The sequence below is a fragment of the Chamaea fasciata genome, unplaced genomic scaffold (genome assembly GCF_029207755.1).
Source record: "Chamaea fasciata isolate MVZ Bird 193981 ecotype frontalis unplaced genomic scaffold, bChaFas1.0.hap1 SCAF_7, whole genome shotgun sequence".
Lineage (NCBI taxonomy): Eukaryota > Metazoa > Chordata > Aves > Passeriformes > Sylviidae > Chamaea > Chamaea fasciata.
In genome coordinates this window covers 7,279,006-7,298,455 of record NW_027094092.1, presented here as the reverse complement: position 1 = coordinate 7,298,455, position 19,450 = coordinate 7,279,006, and the positions used below count along the sequence as shown (strand labels likewise).

At 40.4% G+C, this 19,450-nt stretch overlaps 1 protein-coding gene across 6 annotated transcripts in view; it reads right to left on the bottom strand.

Moving 5' to 3' along the window:
• Nucleotides 1-19,450, bottom strand: part of SHANK2 (SH3 and multiple ankyrin repeat domains 2) — a 282,608-nt gene that overhangs the window by 243,244 nt on the left and 19,914 nt on the right. For all 6 annotated transcript variants that reach the window (XM_066187426.1, XM_066187431.1, XM_066187424.1 and 3 more), the window contains exons 4-5: nt 7,548-7,767; nt 1,295-1,498 (exon numbers count right to left, since the gene is read on the bottom strand). In XM_066187426.1, the coding sequence (XP_066043523.1) occupies nt 1,295-1,498; nt 7,548-7,751 (408 nt within the window). In that variant the 5' untranslated portion in view covers nt 7,752-7,767. The remainder of the gene's footprint in view (nt 1-1,294; nt 1,499-7,547; nt 7,768-19,450) is intronic.

The following is a 19,450-nucleotide window of genomic DNA, read 5'->3' as shown; positions in this document are numbered from 1 at the left end:
TAGCATTTCTGAAATATGAAAACAAACAAAAAAAAAAAAGAAAAACAAAACAAAAAAAAACCAAAAACAAACAAAAAAAAAAAGGATAACTGAAAATCCCTTAGTCAAAGTGAGAGGGACTTGCACATGGGAATAGTTCGGATGTTGAACAGGACTGGTTTCGTGAATGAGGTTCTGAGGATTGCCTCTCTTTTTGGCTGAAACTCAGTCACATTTTATCCTGAGCAGCTTGGGTGCAGTAGCAAGATCTGCAGCAAAAGTCACGGGGGTTTCCATAGCTATAATTTACCGTTCTCTCATTGTCCCATGCAGAATTCCAGGAATGCAGCCTGTCTGTTGGGCAAGGGACTGCACTGAATGAGCCTTTAACACCAGCTTTCCACAAGATCACTTTTAACACCTCAATTGCTGCAGTCAACACTCATGAAAAATGACAGAAAACCAAATAAAGTGGCTGTTTAATTTGCTTACAGCTGCAATGTGGTCATCAGTGACTGAAACTCTGAAATAAACTCCTATAAAAGGGAAGACCTGAAGCCTTCTCAGGACCCTGGTTCTTTTCTCTTGGATTTGTGTTATAGTGGAGTAAGTCTATTAACTGCACATTATTAATGGCTGATCTGCCACCATACAGGCAATATCAAAATTAATTAAATGCCAGTTTCATGCCCCAGTTTGCTGCTATATTGCGTGATCTGGCTCTGCTCCAAGTTTGTCCAGTGCCATAAAAGTTTTGCCTAGCTTATCCCCAACTGCAGAGCCTCTGCAGGAGCAACAGAGAGGGGGAAACCCCAGCACATACCCTCTCCTCCCTTACTGCTTTCCCAGGAGACAGACAGAGACAACCTGTGCACTCTGAAGGATGGCACAGAGGGAATTAGATGGGGGGTTTAAAAAGGCTTCACTGAGACAGAAAGTTCTCTTTGAGAGAAAGCAAAGGCTTGTTATCCAGTAACTGCTAAACTGCTATTGCAAACCTAATCACAGATCCAACAGCTTCACCTAGAACCTTACATTTTTATTATTAAATCACTGAATCAGATGCATGTCCTGTGTCCTCAGCAAAGGAAAACTCTAAAATCTGCTGTCCCAGAAGGGCTGACTGCAACTTCTTGGGGATGGACCAGCTCCATGAGCAGGGATTGCCAGCACTTCTGTGAGCAAGGGTTCAAGCTCAGACTTGCTGAGAAGCATTTCCCAGATGCAATTCAGGTGCATGCAGACACCCCCAATACAGCTTTTTGCACAGTTTGTATCAGAATAGAAATGCTTCAGATGTTAGATCTAAAAATACCTCGAGCGAAGGAACTCCTTTATTGACTGGCTGTGGGTATTCCCTCAGAAGTCGCTCCTCATCCAAAAACTTCCCATCTCTCCCATTGCTTGCAGGCTGGAACAATCCATAATTCAGGACATCTTTCAAACTCTGGTTCAAAGTGCACAAAATCCGCTGTTTTGCAACCCACACTGAAGCTTCTGGGTTAAATCGAATGCACTTCTGCAAAGAGAAATTATTTTCAGGAACCCGATTAGTGGAAGAAAAACCATTTTAACAGCATCTTACATTCTAAAATTTACAAATGTCATGAAAAATTATGAATATACACAATAAATACACAAATTCCATGACAAAACATTGCTCAACAAAAATTCTATTTCAGATGTGCATTGATGATACCTAATGCACAAGTACTGTGAAAACACAGGACATTTCAAGTCCTTCCACAAACATCAGAGAACACACACATCCTTCCTCTGAGAGAGATCACCTTCGTGGAAAACCTGCTCAAAAGGGATGTTACAAGGTGTTTAGCTATTCACTTGATCCTTGGCTGTCCTAATATCAGTTAGATCCACAAGGATTTCATCCAAAAAAGATGGTAGTCAGGCAAGATTTCTACTTCCCTTTTAGCTACACTTATGTGAATGTAAGTTTATGGGAAGAATGATACAACGTGAAGCAGAAGTCTTGAAAACCTTGACAAAATTTTTCCAGTTCTCTGCTTCTTCCAAGCTGGAATTCAGGGACTTGAGGAGTTAAGGGATTTTGTCCACACTGCAGTCACTGGTTCCAAGGTACCAGCAGATGGCAATGCCTAGAAAGCAATTTGGTGTCCCTGATGTGCATCCTGAACACACAATGCTGTTTCTGCTTTAATCCTTTACAGTCTTCAATATAAAATGAGACGTTAGACTTTGTCATAAGTAAGGCTGGCTAGGAAGCAGCTTTCATTTCCCTTACTTATTTTATATTTCAAGATGTTCTGTTAAAATGGGGGGGGGGGGGTTTATATGTTGAAGGGAAGGAGAGAGGGACACAAAGTAGATTGTAACAAGTATTTTCATTCCCAAACATCGCAGTAGTTACAGTACTGACTTAGTAGTAAGGCAAATCAGTTTGAAATCCCTGTGTTCCTTCTGAACCTCACTTGCCCCACGACTCCTACATGGATTCAAATTTCAATACAAGATTCAGACTCAAACATCAGCACTTTTCGGCAAAACTGTCACTTACAAGGTGTGTAATGAGTTTAACTTCTAACATTATCCACACATCCTGAAAGATTACAATGAGTGTTTTTCAAATGGGAAGATAATTTTGAAATTACATGAGGTTTTTTTTCTCCCAGGAATGTCTTTCTTACATGAAACAAACTAATTTTGGACTTGTATGACACTGTTCTGATTTTAAAAATACAAAGCAGTTACTTCTGACCACAGTGTAATTAAGTCTGCTGGTTTTTAATGCACCTGGAGAATCCAACATGTTCAGTTTTGTTCAGCCTGTTCTTGTGTTCTCTCTGTTCTTGATGGCAGGCAAATATTTCACAAACTAATTCAGTGAGAGCCCCAGCTCTACTAGTGATTCACAAGAAAAAAAAAAAAAAAAGTGGGGTTATTGTAAAAAAACCCTGATCCCATTAGCAATTTAGAATGAAATAATATCAGTTATGTACAAAGTAAATCGATAACTGGAGAAATTTTTGCTACCAAAATGTTTCAGACTGAGAAAAGAGAAACTAGTGAGAATGGTGATTATTTATGCTTTCCATGAAGCCAGGCAGGATAGAAGTGGAGCTGTTACCACTCTCTCAGAGGCAGGTGCTGACCAAGAGGATAAAAAGAAGCACTCAGATGCTGCATAAGGTGCATTTTCCATCAGCCTGACCCTGGAACAACTCCACTGTGCTGCTTCTGTGTCCTCCCGGCAGCCCTCCAGGCAGGGAGCACCACAGACACCCCCTCTATCCTGCAGACAAGTCATTACTTACTGCCACACTCTGTACCCTGAGGGACATCAGCTGCAACACAGCAGGACCTACACACAGGCTGCTCTAGTTATGAAATAAGGAACAATTCATTAGGCACACATGGCCTGGTGACCACAAGGAAAGGAGGCAGCAGCAGAGTCAAAAAAATGGACAACTTTTCCTAATCTTCAATGACGAAAAAAAAATTAAAGAATAGGGATAGTTTAGTGACAAGGAACTATAGAAACACATGAAACAAAGATGTTTTGCACTGACAGATACATTCACTGTAAAAAACCACAAAGAACAGGCAAAAAAAAAAAAAAAAGCCCTGAGTGGCTCAAAGTCACTGTCAAAAACACACCAGGCCCCTCAAAATGCAAGTGTAGGAGCAAGACAGGACGTCAGCACTGGCTGCTGAGATGAAAGACCTGTGTTTGGGATGTGAACTCCTTGGATCACAGGAGACATGGTCAATTATAATCTTGCATTCCTGCATGCTGGTGAGAGCAAGTCACTGATTGAAGGGCAAGATGGGAAGCCAGGGAAAATACAACTCCCCCCAGCTGAAGGGAAAATATTAATTCAGTAGAAATAATGCTCATGATACAGAATGTCTGAGGGATAATATTTATCTGCTTAAAATCAATCAGCAAACACAGCTTTCCGCTCAGTTGTCAATCACTCAAACTGTGCTGTGACTGAGGGACATGACAAAATGGTTTGTAGAGCTGCCTCCAAAAATATGATCACCAGGATATCAAAATATGAGTTATTCCCTTCAATGGGAGATGTGAATATTAAAGATGTGACAGCCAAAAAGTGGGAAACACAAATGAGAGCTTGACATCATGGAAAAAAAAGGGAGCAAGTCCCTCATTTTGGTTTGTGCTATGTTCAGCTTGATTCTCTGCTGAAACATTGCTCTACCTCATCAGACTGCACTCAGGAAACATAGAATTCATGAAAGGACAGGTCAGAAAAACCAGTCTGGCCAGGCTGTCAGCAGATCACCTGCCCAGATCAAGGGCACGTGAACAGACACAAGCAGCACAATATTTCTCTTATCAAACTGAAGATAAAACATGGAAGAGAAAACAGAAAGCAGCAAGGAACAATGAGGCACAAAGTGGGATATAGAAAAATACTTGGGAAAAGTTGCAAAAAAAAACCCCCTGGAGTATCTGTGTGGCAGCTCAGAATGGAAATAAGTGAAAATGGAGGCATCCCAAGGAAAAATGGGACTCGAGCTGCAGTTGTGACAACTGGGTTCCTACTTTTTCAAAGGTAAAAATCGCACAAAGTAAACAAAGTGTTTTATCTGAGAAGCAAAAGAACTAAAGGAAAAGATTCTTAATCCTAAAAACCAACAAATAATAAAAAAGGAAAGAAAGGATACAAGAGTAAAAAAAGCAATGCAGAAACAGAACACCAAAAAAGTGGCTCCTACTTAAGCTGTTGCTTTACCAAACTGCCACTTACTAAACAACATTTTGCATGGAAAGTCCAATATCATTCAAAAAAACTCCAAAAATTAGGGGAGGGAGGAATCATTAAATGCTCATTATTGCAGTGGAGCAGCAAAACAGATGGGCAGAAAGAGTCTCAGAGAATTCTTCAGCAGACCCAAACCCATCTCAGCCTCAGAACCTAATAAAATGTTTGGATCTGAGCATTTTGACTTTAAACATAACCCAGAGGGAGCACATAAGTACAGGGTAAAACGAAAGAGTGGAACAAGCACCATGTGTTGCTAACAAAATGATGAAAACATTCCTTAAAACAACTGGCTGACAGAACTGTTCTCAGTGTCTGTGGAAAAGAGCAATTCTAAGCACAAAACACCATCGCTGTCAGAATATCAAGCTAAAGGAGATTTTCTTGACAACAGCTCCTGAAGAGCCAGACTGATTTCACTTATAGGCAGCATCACTTAGGATTTGTTCCTACATGGGGTGGAAAAAGAAATGGATACAAGATGACTGGGCCTGGATTCAGACCAAATAATATATGCCAGATAATACAGCTTTTTTTACCCACTCTCCTGGTGACTGTGGAGGGCTTTCCATGCTCTCCATTCCCTCAGGAATTTTACTGAGCTCAGGAAATCTTTCAGTCACTCATTTAAATACTCTCCACTCTCCTGTGAGAAAGATGACACTTACTGAATACAGGTCATGCACAGAGGCAATAAGAAATTACCATTTATACCAAGCAGTGTTTCAGTAAATTGTCTTATCACCTGAACTGAGGAGGAGACAAAAAAATAATTGAAATAAGAACTGAAAAGCAATTCTTCTTAAAGGCTCTGTATGAACTTGTCAAGGTTCACACTGTCTACTATGTTTCAAATGAGAAAAAAAGAGCAACAAGACAGACTTCGCACAATAAGCGGTAATTTATAAAGTTTTCCATGGCAGCACATCCTACTCGTGGTGCTTGGTGCTTATTTCATACCTACAGTGAAATAAAGGCAGTTTGTACCACAGCCACTGCAGATGAGTAAACTTTATTCTTTGGGAGTTTGGCTAAGGCTTTAAAGCTTCCCAGAGGTCTGAATTTTATCTACACCCCTAAACTTGTCCTCCTTAGAACAAATGTAGTCTTGATCATACTCCTAAAAACCAACAAAAACCAGCAGAAAACTAAATTATGTTACTTCATGCTTCTTTGATTAAACAGACTAATTTTAAACACCCCGTATGTTAAATTAATTATAATTATACAGGAAATGGGACCTGTTTGCTCTGGCTTGTAGCGGTACAACTGCTCAAACTCTGATCTTCTCCACAGTTTCTCCACTACATTTAATCCACCAATATTCCTGTTTGCTAACCTGAACCCAGGTTTTACTTTCCTGCACAAAGAGTTTGTGGGCTTATAAATTAAATAAGAAATATATCAACTGTCTTAGAACTGCTTAAAACAATTCAGCTACTTTTCATGTAGAGTTTATTGAAAAGGAAAAAGTAATACAAAAACAAAGCAATAAAAATGAACAAATGATAAAATTAATTTAAGAAATTGTCTCCATAGTGTCAATATATAACTTATTATTGATCTAAAACCCAGAGTAATTAAATAAGAGGGCTTCAGGAAGCTACTATCCCTGTGGTTTTAACAGCAAAGTAAACATAGCAAGAAAAACTGGTATTTCCATTCCATTTCCATGGATCTATTCACTGACAGGATCACAAGATAGATCAAGCTGGTAAGATCATCAAAAAAGAGCTCCAGAACCACACCTGAGGGCACATTGTCAAAACAGCTCTTCCCTGTCAGGCTGCAGCCAGCCCATCTCTATCATTCTAAAAATGAACTTAATTAAGAAGAAAGAAAGAGTTTCATCTGAGATAGATCTTCAATGGCAGCAGGGTATGATGCAGCTCTTACATGTCAGCACAGAGTGATGTATGTGGCTCACATCAATAAAATGGATGTGTTTTTATAATCATCTTGGAAATTTCAGAAGGCTGGTGCCACCAATGAAAATCCCAACAACAGCATTCAAGGAGACCAGGGGTAATTCACATAATTAATGACAAACTCGGACAAATTGTGGTTCTAGATGGAATCAATCCCTCCCAAGACCTTTTCCAGCATGACACTGTTATTCCTATCACAGCACTTGGGTTGGTTTCTCTGGCTGGAAGGTTCAGAAACAACACCCTGTAGTAAAGGCACAGCAGCAAAGGAGGAAGAAAAGGTTTATTTGCGCTTCTCTTTCCTCATCTTTACACTCTAAAAGCCACAGGCTCTCTAAAATGATGTCTTTTGTGTGACGGGGTGACAGAGAAGGACAACAAATATAGAAAAGAGAGACAATTTGATGACATCTTGCAGGACCCCAGAAGCCATATAGATAGATAGATAGATAGATAGATAGATAGATAGATAGATAGATAGATAGATAGACAGATGTGAAGCTTTCACAGAGTTAACATGTGAATTTTTGATTCAATCTTCATCTTCTGATGAGGTTATGGATTCCTAAGTCTCTTCCTTTTACCCAAAATCTCTGAATGCAGATCAGAGAGATATTTTGCTTTATGAACACGGCTTTCATCAGGTTAGCATACTAAATCCACTCTCTTGGAAGAGATGGTGCCTTTAGTTGAGGAAACCAGTCAGATAAACCACTGGGGTACAAAGCATAGACATTAAAATAAAACACGAATTTTGTCTGTAATATGTCAAAAAAGAAAGGAAGAAAATGGAACAGATGTACTGCAGATTGAAGCTAGCAAAGCTAATCATTAATTTCACTTTGTTTAATTGCAGTGCACTCTGCCTTACTGTTTGCTGCAGGTCAGGTATGATAATTCGAATCACTAAAGTGTTGCTCTGACTGTCTTCCATTCTGCTGCTTGGCTTTTCTGCAGTTGCTCTGATTGTGTCATAAATAGTTTCTTCTTTGGAGCTGTCTGATTCAGATTCAACAGAATAGTCAGAGAAGCTTTGTGCCATTTCATCTTCACTTGATGTAGGGCTACGAGGCATGGTAAAGTTTTTTATCCTGCCAATACAAAGGAGAAAAAGAAAAAAGTAAGTTACAGTTCAAGTCTTCAAAATGAATCAGCTACAAATTATTTTTTTCTTCTTGGAAATAACATGCATTTAACAAGGAAGTTTCATGGTTTATCCTCCTTTTATTTCTTTCTGCCAATTATGTGGCTAGGCAGAGTGTAAAGGAAATAAATCTAGATTCCAATTTACTAGAGAAGAAGAAAGGCAGGAGAAGGAAAAAAGAGTATTAAAAAAGATGACCGTCCTTCCCAGGCACACCCAGCCTCCCTAAGGATCCAGAAGAAACAGCATAATTACCCAGTCCCGTGCAAACCAGCACTGCTGTAAACTGTACTAGGAGCTAGGTCTGGCTTTGAAGCCTCCTTCTCCCAGTGAAAAGACATTTCAGGGGATTAATGTAAATGCTAAACTAACATAATCCTGTACATCAAGAATCTGCAGAGGTGAGGCTTTCATAAAAGTCAGTATTCCGAAATAGTGGAACCGACCAAAAAATGAAATCCCACAAGGAGCCAGACAGACACAGATGCTGCTCTGTGGTTTGTGGCTCACAGAACATAATTTTAAACCAACACCACCCAAAACTGTCCATTATACATACTCATAATTTGGAAGCAGTTTTAATCTGTGATATAGCTTAGGCTAAAATAAAAGTCATGTTTATTCCAGACTAAAGACATTTGTAATCAGGGGTCTCACACTAAGAACAGCAAAACATTTTCCTTCTGGGTTTTTCCACCTACAGGAGCAAAAGAATTATTTTTTTTTTGTCCCACAAACTCAGAGCTGCTCCAGGATATGAAAATTGTTATTCTATGGAAAAATGGAGGGAAACATTTACAGTGGAAAAAACTGAAAAGACCAACAATAAACTCTGCAGTGCTTAGACATCATATAATTTTTCAGATTTAGGAGGCCAGAAAAATGTCTTCTTATTTTTCTTTTTTTCCTGTGAGTAACCTTCCAAGACAATTGCTCTGCTTTTTAATGCAAAATAAAAAATTCAGTTAAAAAAAATAAAAAAGTAAATAAATAAATGAAGAACCAAACAAGCAATTCCACTGTCAGCTCACATTTAAAAAGAAACAGTAAAGCAAAAGGGAAGCACGGAAGGGTGAAGTGAATTGACCAAGGCCACTACTAAACCAGGTGACTGTACTGACGTACCCAAATACAGGTTTTCTATACTGATCTCTCAGCCAGATCAGCCCAAGTAAATAAAGTCAACAACAGCAAGGGATAAAAGAACATTTTTTACCACTGTGTCTAACACTTCAGTTGAAACCAATCTAGTTGAAGTTATTCCCTCTTCACTGCCCGGTCACTGTCCCAGCAGTGATTCCAGAGCAGGGACCAAAGGCTGCCGCTGTAATCTCCTATTTTAAGGTGCCCATAGGTCAGCCAGGCAGTGGTGAGTCAGGCCTGAGGCTGGAGGTCAAGGACAAGCACTCCCACAGCACACCACATCACATCCCCACATCATCAAGCCTTATTGTTGTTTCTGATGAGGGATAATTCCAGTGTTGTTACCCTCAGCTATAATTACTAATGAAGACAAAACCAGTGCATTCAGAAATCTGAAAGCAAGCCAGTTCACAGCAGCTTAATGCAAGGCTCTATTTACAAAGGAAAACTCTGCAGGGAGTATTTCATTTTTTTGCTGCTTCACTGAACTGTAGATTAATGCTGCTCTCCAAAGCACCTTAAGTCAATAAAAAGCATAAACATTTCTGTGGCTTCTCTGTTTTTCTGCCGCTGCAAAAACATGTGAACCCAAAATACAGCAGGGCAATACACAGAATTTAAGGGCATGAGAGGTACAGGCCAGTGAGTGTGAGCAGAAAGACATAAAGACCATCACGTGCTTTGTCTGTCCCTAAAGCCATCTGAGAGTGCAACACACTCCAGGGCAGTGGATTCGACAGAAAGCAGTAAACTGCAGTTATACAGCAGCCAAATAAAGAGTTGAGTTAGGAGGAAAAACCTTCCCCGGGTTTTGGCAAGCGGATTTTCATGCAAAAACTTCCCAGGAACATCTCATTCTAGAATAAGGGAAATCTCCAGCTAAAGAACCATCTCCCAGGAATCAAGCTTTTAAGTTTAATAAATAGTGGGACAAAGAACTCCTTGGAGACTCGTCAACAAGGCACAAGACACCTAGTCTTCTGCAAAATAATGCACAAGTAAGCACGGAAAGGATAATGAAAGTCTGTATCCACAGTGGCAAAACAAACAAGATATGGGCCCCACCAGCACAGTGGAGAAACAGATCATTTAAACACCATTTTTGAAACAAGACTAGAATACTGGAGAAACTGGCAATTTGTTTGGCTCAAGATGTGTGGAGATGGTGGATCCCACCATTTGTTAACCAGAGACACTGGCTATCACAGCTCCCACAGGGAAAGTGTTATCTTTTAGGAACTGTTTCACTTTTGTCCCAAGGACACTTCAAAAAATTTTTCCACAGCCAAACTTAATACATCAGGAAAATAAGGCAGGTTGCCTGGTTTACTAATTAATACTTGTATAACCCATGAAAATAATGCATCCCGGGTTCCTAATTCCTAGCTGGCAATTCATTGGTTCAATACAGCTGAAACATAATTAGGTTTAACCCGGTTGTCTGGAATGCTTTTTACCTTTTCTTAAAAAAAACGCAAAAACTCAACAGATCACAGGATTCCTACAGTTTAACTGGTTGTGTTTCGTCTGTGGCTGCTTTTGGTGTAGAGAAGTGCTAGGTGCTGACAAGATTCTCTGTAAATGAATAAAAACTGATGTCATTATCATCTTGTCAATAAATATGCAATGAAAAGTGTCATGCCAACAGGGTTTGCTCCTCCTCATGTCCTCTGTCCACATTTCTCAACTCCTGGACACTGAGCGTGTCCCAGCTCCAGGCACTGTCCTGTCCTGGCCGGTGAACATCCCCTAAGCAAAGCAAGCTTGAGCTGCAGCTAGTTAAATATCCCTTTTCACACAGGAAGGCCACAAAAAAGCAGGAAGATGAGAGAGTGAAAGGATGGCTTTGTGCTTCCCTTATTACTGGACTTTTCCCCCAGCACCTTGCCCTTTAGCTCAGCGGGAGCAGCAGGATGTGCACCCAGCCTCTGGGGCTACGGCCAGGTGATGTTTCTCAGACCAACAGGCCAGATTAAAGCAGCAGAGCTCAGACTTCTACCTTCCCTTTACAGATGCTATTTTTAGATTTGTTTTTTCTCTGTCCAGCCCACAGCTTTCACAAAATCCCCCGGAATTTCTTATTCTGCCATTTGCTGCCACCGCACCACTAGGGAGAGTTTGAAACAGTCCAAACCATGACCATCAAACTGCCTTTTTCTCTAAAAAAATATTTTAAAAACCCTACAGGAACACTGCAAAAGGCCAGAATTAAAAAGTGCACAGGTTATTAAAGAGGAAAAACTTTAACTCCCAAGTTCACTCCCAGGGTGAAAGGTGTGCTCCAGTGAGTACAAACAGACACAGCAGGGGAAAAACCAAGAGCAGCAACAGATTAATCGATTCTTTGAAGCCTTAAGGTTGTTAAACATCACACAAAAGGAATTTAATTAATATACATGTTTACATTTATTTATTGCTTAGCTGTTGTTAGCTTCATGTAAGAGGGTTTAAAATACTGTCAATAGGGGAGACACACTGGACAGGGACCTTCATTCAACATCCATGTATTATCAGATAAACCCACTGTAAAAACCATGTTTGAAAAATATTCAGCTTAATTATGGCTCTGTGTGATTTTTGTTGCCCCCAAAGTACCAAATCCTCCTGATCTTGTTTGTAAAATACAACTGAGGCACAAGCACCAAATGTCATGTCCAAGGCCACCAAGGGCAGGTCTCAGAGCAAGGTTTCAAATTCAGGGGTCACTGGCTCCTAGTCAAGATAAGACCAATCTATTTTTATATAAACACTCATTTGCACAATAGCAGCCCTGTTGCCTGCAGGGAGAAGCCCTTCAGACTGCTGTTGTCAGGCCAGTTACAAACCTACCTGTGGGAGTATCTGGGATACAGAGTGTGCATTGTCACAGGCTGAGTAATGCCATGAACCAGACTGTGAGAAAAGTTTGCTGGGAGAGGAACAGTCACTGCCAGAAAGAGGTATTTAGTAATTAACTCCAAAGGAAAACTATTCAGGAAAGGGATTTCCGTGTAAAACCTGCCACAGCTTCCAACACTTGGATTCTGTGGCTTTATTCAGGATTATATGTATCAGCTCAAGAACCAGCTTGATGAGGTACTAAATTAAAATGCTGGAGAAGATCAAGCATTTTCTTTTCTAATTATAATAATATTAAAACAAAAATGCACTTCAGACAGAGCTGAAGGTGGGGGGGTTGAGTCCCAGCACACCATGCATTTCACACCTCCCCATGGCTGGGCAGAAAAGGCCATGCAGAGAAAAATCTGAATTGAAGACCAAATCCAAACAGCAATTTGCAATTTGATGGGTTCAAGCTCCCTCTGCCTCCCAACTTCAAAAGCAGGCAGTAACCAGCATCGCCTCCCAAAACACAAGCCCATCCTCCTTCTCACCCGAGAGCACTCCACCCTTGTCCCCAGACTGCTTTAACGTGAACAGTGAAGCAAAACAAAGCACTGATCCAGGTCAAACGCCAGCTTTTGGTTTTTTTGTTTTTGTTTTTGTTTTTTGGGTTTTTTTTTTTGGGGGGGGGGGGGGGAGGGGGGAGGTTAGTTTCAACATCCATCATGCCTCTGAACCGGATCACTATGCAAATGTTTGCAGAAGCAGCGGGAGAAAGGTGGCACAGGGCCAGAAGTGAACTGCCAGGGCTTGGAAAGGGCAGAACCACTTAATCCAAAGGCAGCATTAATGTTTGCCAGCAGAGTGGGTCTGAGACACCACTGCCCGAGTGGCAGGGAAGAGATCTCCATAAACACAGCCATCTGATTAACCCCGATGGAAACGTTATCAGCACCCAAATTCCACAACTCCAACCAGGGCAGGGCTGAAAGCCACAGACACAAAACTCAGCCAGGCAAATGTAGAACCTGAAAGACAGTATGTACAAGAAGAAAGCCGGTACATGCACAGGGAGTGCTAAACAATCCACAGCAAAACCTCAGGGGAGACAAGGCACTTGGAGCTCCCCTGTTCTCACTGCTCCACCAGACAGGGACAACAACTCCCCTGATTACAGCTTTATTCCCCATTCAGCAGTCCCTCACTTAAATTCACTTCCTGGTGATGTATTTTTGATCTTTCTGTTAAATAACTATTCTGTTAAAATATTTATCTGAAACACCCAGATAAATATTTTAGAAGATAAGTGCTGACACAAATACTACAGTACCAGAATGACGAGCAAAAATTCCTCCTGTACCTTTCTCTGAAGCTGTTGTTTCTCAATGTGGCATCTCGTGCGTCCAAACCAAATTATTGATTGGAAATCAATATTCACATTCAATGGCCATATCCATTGGTTCTCATCAGCACCACCAGGAAATTGTTTTTACTGCTCTGTTAAAGAGCAGGTTTATGCAGCCCTTGATTTCTTTGCTGGATGATCAGCACAAGTGTCAAACTGTTTTGCAAAAGGGTGAGACTTCATCCCAACATTTTTTTAAAGAAACAAAGAAGAAAATTGTGTGAAAAAATTGTTGAACCTGCCACTTATTTCTGAGTTCTCCTGTTCATGTATATTTGCACAGATTTGCCAAGAAGAGGCTAAGCCCCATTAACTTTTGGTATTTAGAATCTTAAATGCCAACATGATATGATTAAAGTGGGCCTGTAAGCAGATTTATTATTATTTTAGTATTTTTAAACATTGGTATTTCACCATTATCACTACTGCATATACACAAAATCTACACAAGCAACCTATTTCTGCAAATACAGGCTAGTTTTTTGAGTTTCTTTTGTTACCAAGCAGCTTTGGATGCTAAATTTCTCCTTTGTTCTCTGTCTCTTCTACTTAGCATTTATTTTCCTTGTAAACTATTCAGCTGGTCATGGTATCTCCATGGAAAGGCTGAAGTTCAGCCAGGCAGATGTAGAGAGACATTTTGGGGAAGGATAGCAACAACAAATACATAAGACAAGCAATTTCTTCTGCTGAATGAGGAAGGCTGGAAGACAGGCAGAGAAGCAGATGTAAAAAAAAGCTTTTGAATGTTGAAGTGGAATTTCTACATGAAAAATACCTGAAGTAGGATTTCAACATGAGAAAACAGAACCTGTTGGCAGGAAGAGGAAACAGGTGTAAAGATTTAGTGCAGGGTGGAGCAGTAAAATTAGTTAGAATGGTTGAAAATGTTTAAAAGATTATTCAAACATATTGATAGGGGAAACATAGTAAGTATTTATAAATGTTAACCAGCACAGGGAAGTTTGCAGTAAAGGCCAATTCCCAGTGGCAATATAAGTTCTTAAGTGGCTTCTTTTAAGCCCCTGCAAGGTTTCCAGAGCAATTCTGGCTGACCTTTATTTAAAGGTCCTTCTTCTAGACAAGGAATTAGGCCCAGCCCCCTGAGCCTCACAGAGGTACCTTCCAGGCTCTGTTCATTTCTACAGTTGCTCTTAGCATGGCCTCTAGTTTTCACATTTATTAGAACTTCTGCTTTCCAACAGATAGACAACAGTGCTCCTAAGGCAGTCTTTAAATACTCCTTGCAGTTCAAACTATCGTTTACTTACGGCAAAATAATAATCACTTTGAAGCATTAAATAAGATCCTTACAGGAATTGCAAGCATTTAGTTGTAAAAGCAACATTCAGTTTGAAAATTCACCTGTTTAGTATGTATTGATCCCAAATTCTAAACCACTTTTAACAGATGAACCAAAAAAAAAAGCTAAATAAGTAGCAGCTAAATAACTCATTCAAATAGGGCGGGAAACAACAAAACGTTTTAGGAAATACATCAAGCATATTGTCCTAGATACACAACTTGACTTGTACCCAAAAACTGAGGTGTCTTCTTGGACTCAACATCACATTCATGAGCAAAACAACAGCCAAGGTATGAAAAGCCAACATGAAACATGGAAAAGTTTATCCAGTTTAATCCAGTTCCAGATCCAGAAAGGCATTCTTCATAGCATGACAGATTTTACATAAAATATTACAAAGGAACTCTTTACTGGGAAGGTGGGGAGGCACTGGTTGCCCAGAGCAACTGTGGGTGCCCCATCCTGGAAGTTTTCTATGACAAAATAAATTGCAGATGCACTGACTGGAAGAAAAAATTCCCCTTCAGTTATCCAAACCAAGAATGCAACAATGTCAGTAGTTATGATATGTTCTTGAAGTAACGCTGAAGTATTACACCACTCCAATTTTTAATAGTCACTGTCTGTTTCTAAAGAGATGGATAAAATGGTAATTTTGGGGTGCCCACCAAGTTTCCTTACCAAACAGAAGCATGTAGGGCAAGGCATTTTATCTTTCCAGCCTTTCAGCTCCCAGCTTCTGCATGCACTTAGCTATGCAAATATCAAAAAGATTATGATATGTTGGAAGGGAAAGGACATAAGAGAATTTAGAAAAATTTACAACAAGAGTCTGAAAAAAATTCAAAGCTTGTTGAACATATTTACCCTGATGGACAAAGCAGCTTTGTTGCTTGTTAATTTGCATTTGATGCTTATCAACCTCTTTCCTCTTTACCCATAAAACATTTTTTCTGATAATTCAAATACAAACAGAATTAAATGTTAACGGAGAAGCATTGCTGGTATCTTGTAATGTAGATTAGATCAAGCCCTGAGAGCAGATAAAGCAGATTCCCTCTCCTCCTTGCACACAAGTTAGCATTTAGAGTTTGCTATGAAGTTTAACCTGAATTTTCCTAGATGTGATCCTGGTGGGGACTACTATGTCATTTTATTTGCTGTGTTGACAGAAACAGTCTCATTGTTTGCTTTAGTTTAATCAATGGAGTAACATGCCAGTTAAAAAAAGCAAAGATTCAAGTATCACAGAACCAGCAGGTTGGAAGAGACCTTCAAGATCATCGAGTCCAACCCAACCCTAACACCTCAACTAAACCATGGCACCGAGTGCCACATCCAGTCTTTTTTTAAACCTATCCAGGGATGGTGACTCCATCACCTCCCCAGGCAGACCATTCCAGTAATTTATCACTCTTTCTGTGAAAAAACTTTTTCCTAACATCCAACCTATATTTTCCTTGGTGCAGCTTAACACTGTGTCCTCTCAAACAGATGCTCTGTTTTGTTTTGGTTTTTTTTTTAATAAAAGGATGTTATCTTTGGTTGAGAGCTGGTACAACAAATAAAATCAATTAGCCTTTCTCCTTGTGTATGTTGCAGGTTTTTTCTCATTTAATTTCAACAAATTCATTTCTATTTCGGCAGGAAACACCCCTTGAGGTTTGCAGAGGACACCAGGTGTCTACAGGTGAGATCTGGAGGCACAGAGCTCAGACTCTCCAGGTCTGCAATTCTGGGCCAGTCCCCTGCCAAAGAGCCTGTAGGGGGAGATTTTCCGTGGCCTTCACACCAACTTCATTTCTTTCCTTAATCCAGGGGGAGGCAACAAAAAAAATGGTGACCCAGAAAGGATGGAGGAGAAGCAGGACAGGTGAGCAGCCCTTGGTTTAGCTGAACTCCAGTGCAAGCAGAGCCATGTGCCTTGTCCTCACCATCCCTCTGCCCATCTGTCTCTGTCTGCAGCGAATATTCCTGTTTCCCAGGGACAGATGGTCTCCAGGCTTTTCTTAATTGCAGGAAAACTTCCCTGATATTGTTTTTTTCAGAGGTAATTTTGAAAAAGGAACCCTGCTGCCCTTTTACCTGCATCTTCCCCAGCTATTTTCCTATTTTCCAACCCAAGGTAAGCATATCTTGGGCTTTAATTTATACTCCAGCCTGGGCTCATGGCACAACAACATTTCTTAGGGTTTTGTAAGTGAAGGTTGGTGATGGCAGACTGGAGAAAATATCTGCAGGCTTAGAAAGGTTAAGTGATCTGCCAAACTGACCCAGGCAGCACAGTGACTCTGTAGAATACCTGAGAAATAATTTTTTTTTTTACCTTTGAGATTTTTGATTCATTTTGCAGATAAGAAACTAATTTTTACCAAATTATAGCCAGCCAAAAATTAGGCAATCAACCCAATTAAAAGGTTTAAAAGAGCCAGTTTCCTCACTGATTAGCAAGGTTTAATTATTACCTTCAGTAAACAGCTCAAGAAATAAAATACCACTTCTTAGGCAAGAAGAAAACAGAATGAGATCCATGCTTGTAACGATTAGGCAAAAGAAAGGAAACAAAAAATAGAAAGAATGTTATTGTGCAAAAATACAGATTCATAAACTCTTACAGCTTTTACTATTTAAATTCCAGGCTTAGTTTGGAATTTAATACTAAAAATAAATAGCATGCTAAATCACCCTGGGTTATCTGCTCACAATACCTTTAATTTAGAGACAGTTTAGGATAGCAACAAGGCTGCTTCTCTGAAGTATCCCTGTCTCAATGCAGAATCAAAATAAAATCAGTCTCCCAGAACACAACGACCTGGATTCTTTGCTGTGCCTTAGAGAATCACCAAGTCATTTGGGTCACAGGGGTCTCCGGAGGACTTTATTTCAACCTCTTGCTCAGACCAGGTCCAGCAATGAGATCTGCTTGGGCTGCCCACGCTTTTATCCAGGCCTGCCTGGAAAATCTTGCTGAAGCCAGTTCTTTTCCAGGCTTACCTCACCGTCTCCTTTCAGGACAATACTCCAGCCCACTTTTTTTGGTGGCCCTCCACAGAACTTGCTCCAGTTTGTCCCTATCTTTCCTGTGCTGTGGTGGGTCCAAAACTGGACACAAGGTGCAAGATGTGGTCTGCAGAGTGCCAAGTCACAGCTGGTACTATAACTTTTCTCCAGCTGGTGCCTATGCAACTTAGTTTACAATGGAGATTCAGGAAAATTTCAGCATCACCTAAATTTCTGGATTTGTTTATACCCCTTTGCAGTGATTTTTTCCAAAGTTTATTTTCTACCTGTCTGTGTAGGTCTTTAATTCAGTCCCAGGTAACATAAGGCCTCATATGAGGCTGTTTGAGAACCAGAAATACTTTAAACAGATTTATTTCTAATTGACTAGATTTCATGTTGATTGTACTCCTGGAAGTTCTGATTAAGTGAATTCATTACCATTTATAATTTCTTGACAACACTCTTTGGAGATTCCAGCCATGGAAATTATCACAGTCTAATCAAGATATGCAAACTGAATATAAAAGCACTTACAAAAAAACCCAACTTGATTGAATCAGGATAGAAAATAATCCTAATAAGAAAACCAGCATCACTTGCACTCCAGGCATACTACAATCAGTTTCTGCCACAGAGAAAGTATTTAGGAAAAGATTTTATTAAATGTGCCAAAGGAGCAGCTGCTGATAGAGGATTTGACAGAACCTTTGTGAAGGACACCCACGTGTGACCATGACTTCCTAGGAATGACAAGCAGTGATGCCCAGGAACACTGTGCTTGGAAGGGCTCCTGGTTTTCTATGAAACTGGGGGCTGGGGTGACCCTGTAAGAGGCACCTCACACTTCGCCGCTCCAGTGCCTCCAGGTGGGTTGCTGGTGGGAACAATTGTGATGCAAAGCTCATTTCCTGATGCTGCTGCTGATGCTGCCAGAGCTACCTGTGCCTGCACCTGGTCAGAGTGGAGGAACAGCATCCAGGCAGCTCTGCTTTCCCCGTAATGCAGCTGAGCAGGCAAGGCAATAATTAAGCCCATCATGTGAACCAAACCCTTCAGGACATATCCATTAATGAGATTTACAAAACCCTCTCTGCTTTGCCGTTTGAAGGAAAGAAAAAGAGGCAGAGCCGGCACGAGAAAAGCCCTTTTCAGCACTAACATAAAACTAGAAATACTTTTTCTTCACACTTTGAAAGAAAAGAAGCATTAAAAAGAGATTTGCTGTTAGGTTTTATGTCCGCTTAATGTTCTCCCACAGCTTTTATGTAGCCTCCCTCACAGCTGGTTTTGGGGTTTCTTTTACACTTGCCATCACTAGCTACCTCACCTCAAAAGTTTTCTACAGTTCTTAATAAATCCAAACTTCTCCACTTGGTTTTTCAGTCACACATGGAGAGTGACCACTTCTGGATATCAGGTGAATTTTCTTACAGGCTTCTTAAAGGGGGCTTATATAAAAGAAGGAGTGACTTCTTCCACAGGCAGATAATGACAGGACAAGGGGGAATGGTTTTAAACTGAAAGAGAAGAGATTTAGATCAGGAAGAAATTCTTTACTTAGGAGCTGGTGAGGCCCTGGCACCGGGTGCCCAGAGCAGCTGTGGCTGCCCCTGGATCCCTGGAACTGTCCAAGGCCAGGTTGGACAGGGCTTGGAACACCCTGGGATAGTGGAAGGTGTCCCTGCAAGCTTAAACATTTCAGCCAATAGAGCACAATTATTACCATCTAGTCAACACATTGTCAAACACAACACTTGAAATCCAAATTTGCACACCTGTTTCTGCACCTCTTTAGACCAGTGTGCTGATCTTCGACAGTGGCCCTACCACAGAAGCAAACAGTCAATTATTAAATGCCCTGATAAGCTAGAAATTCATTGAGCTGAGCTTTGAGGCACACACATTTTTTTTAAATCTCTTTCTCCTTTTTCCAATTTTTACAGACTACTG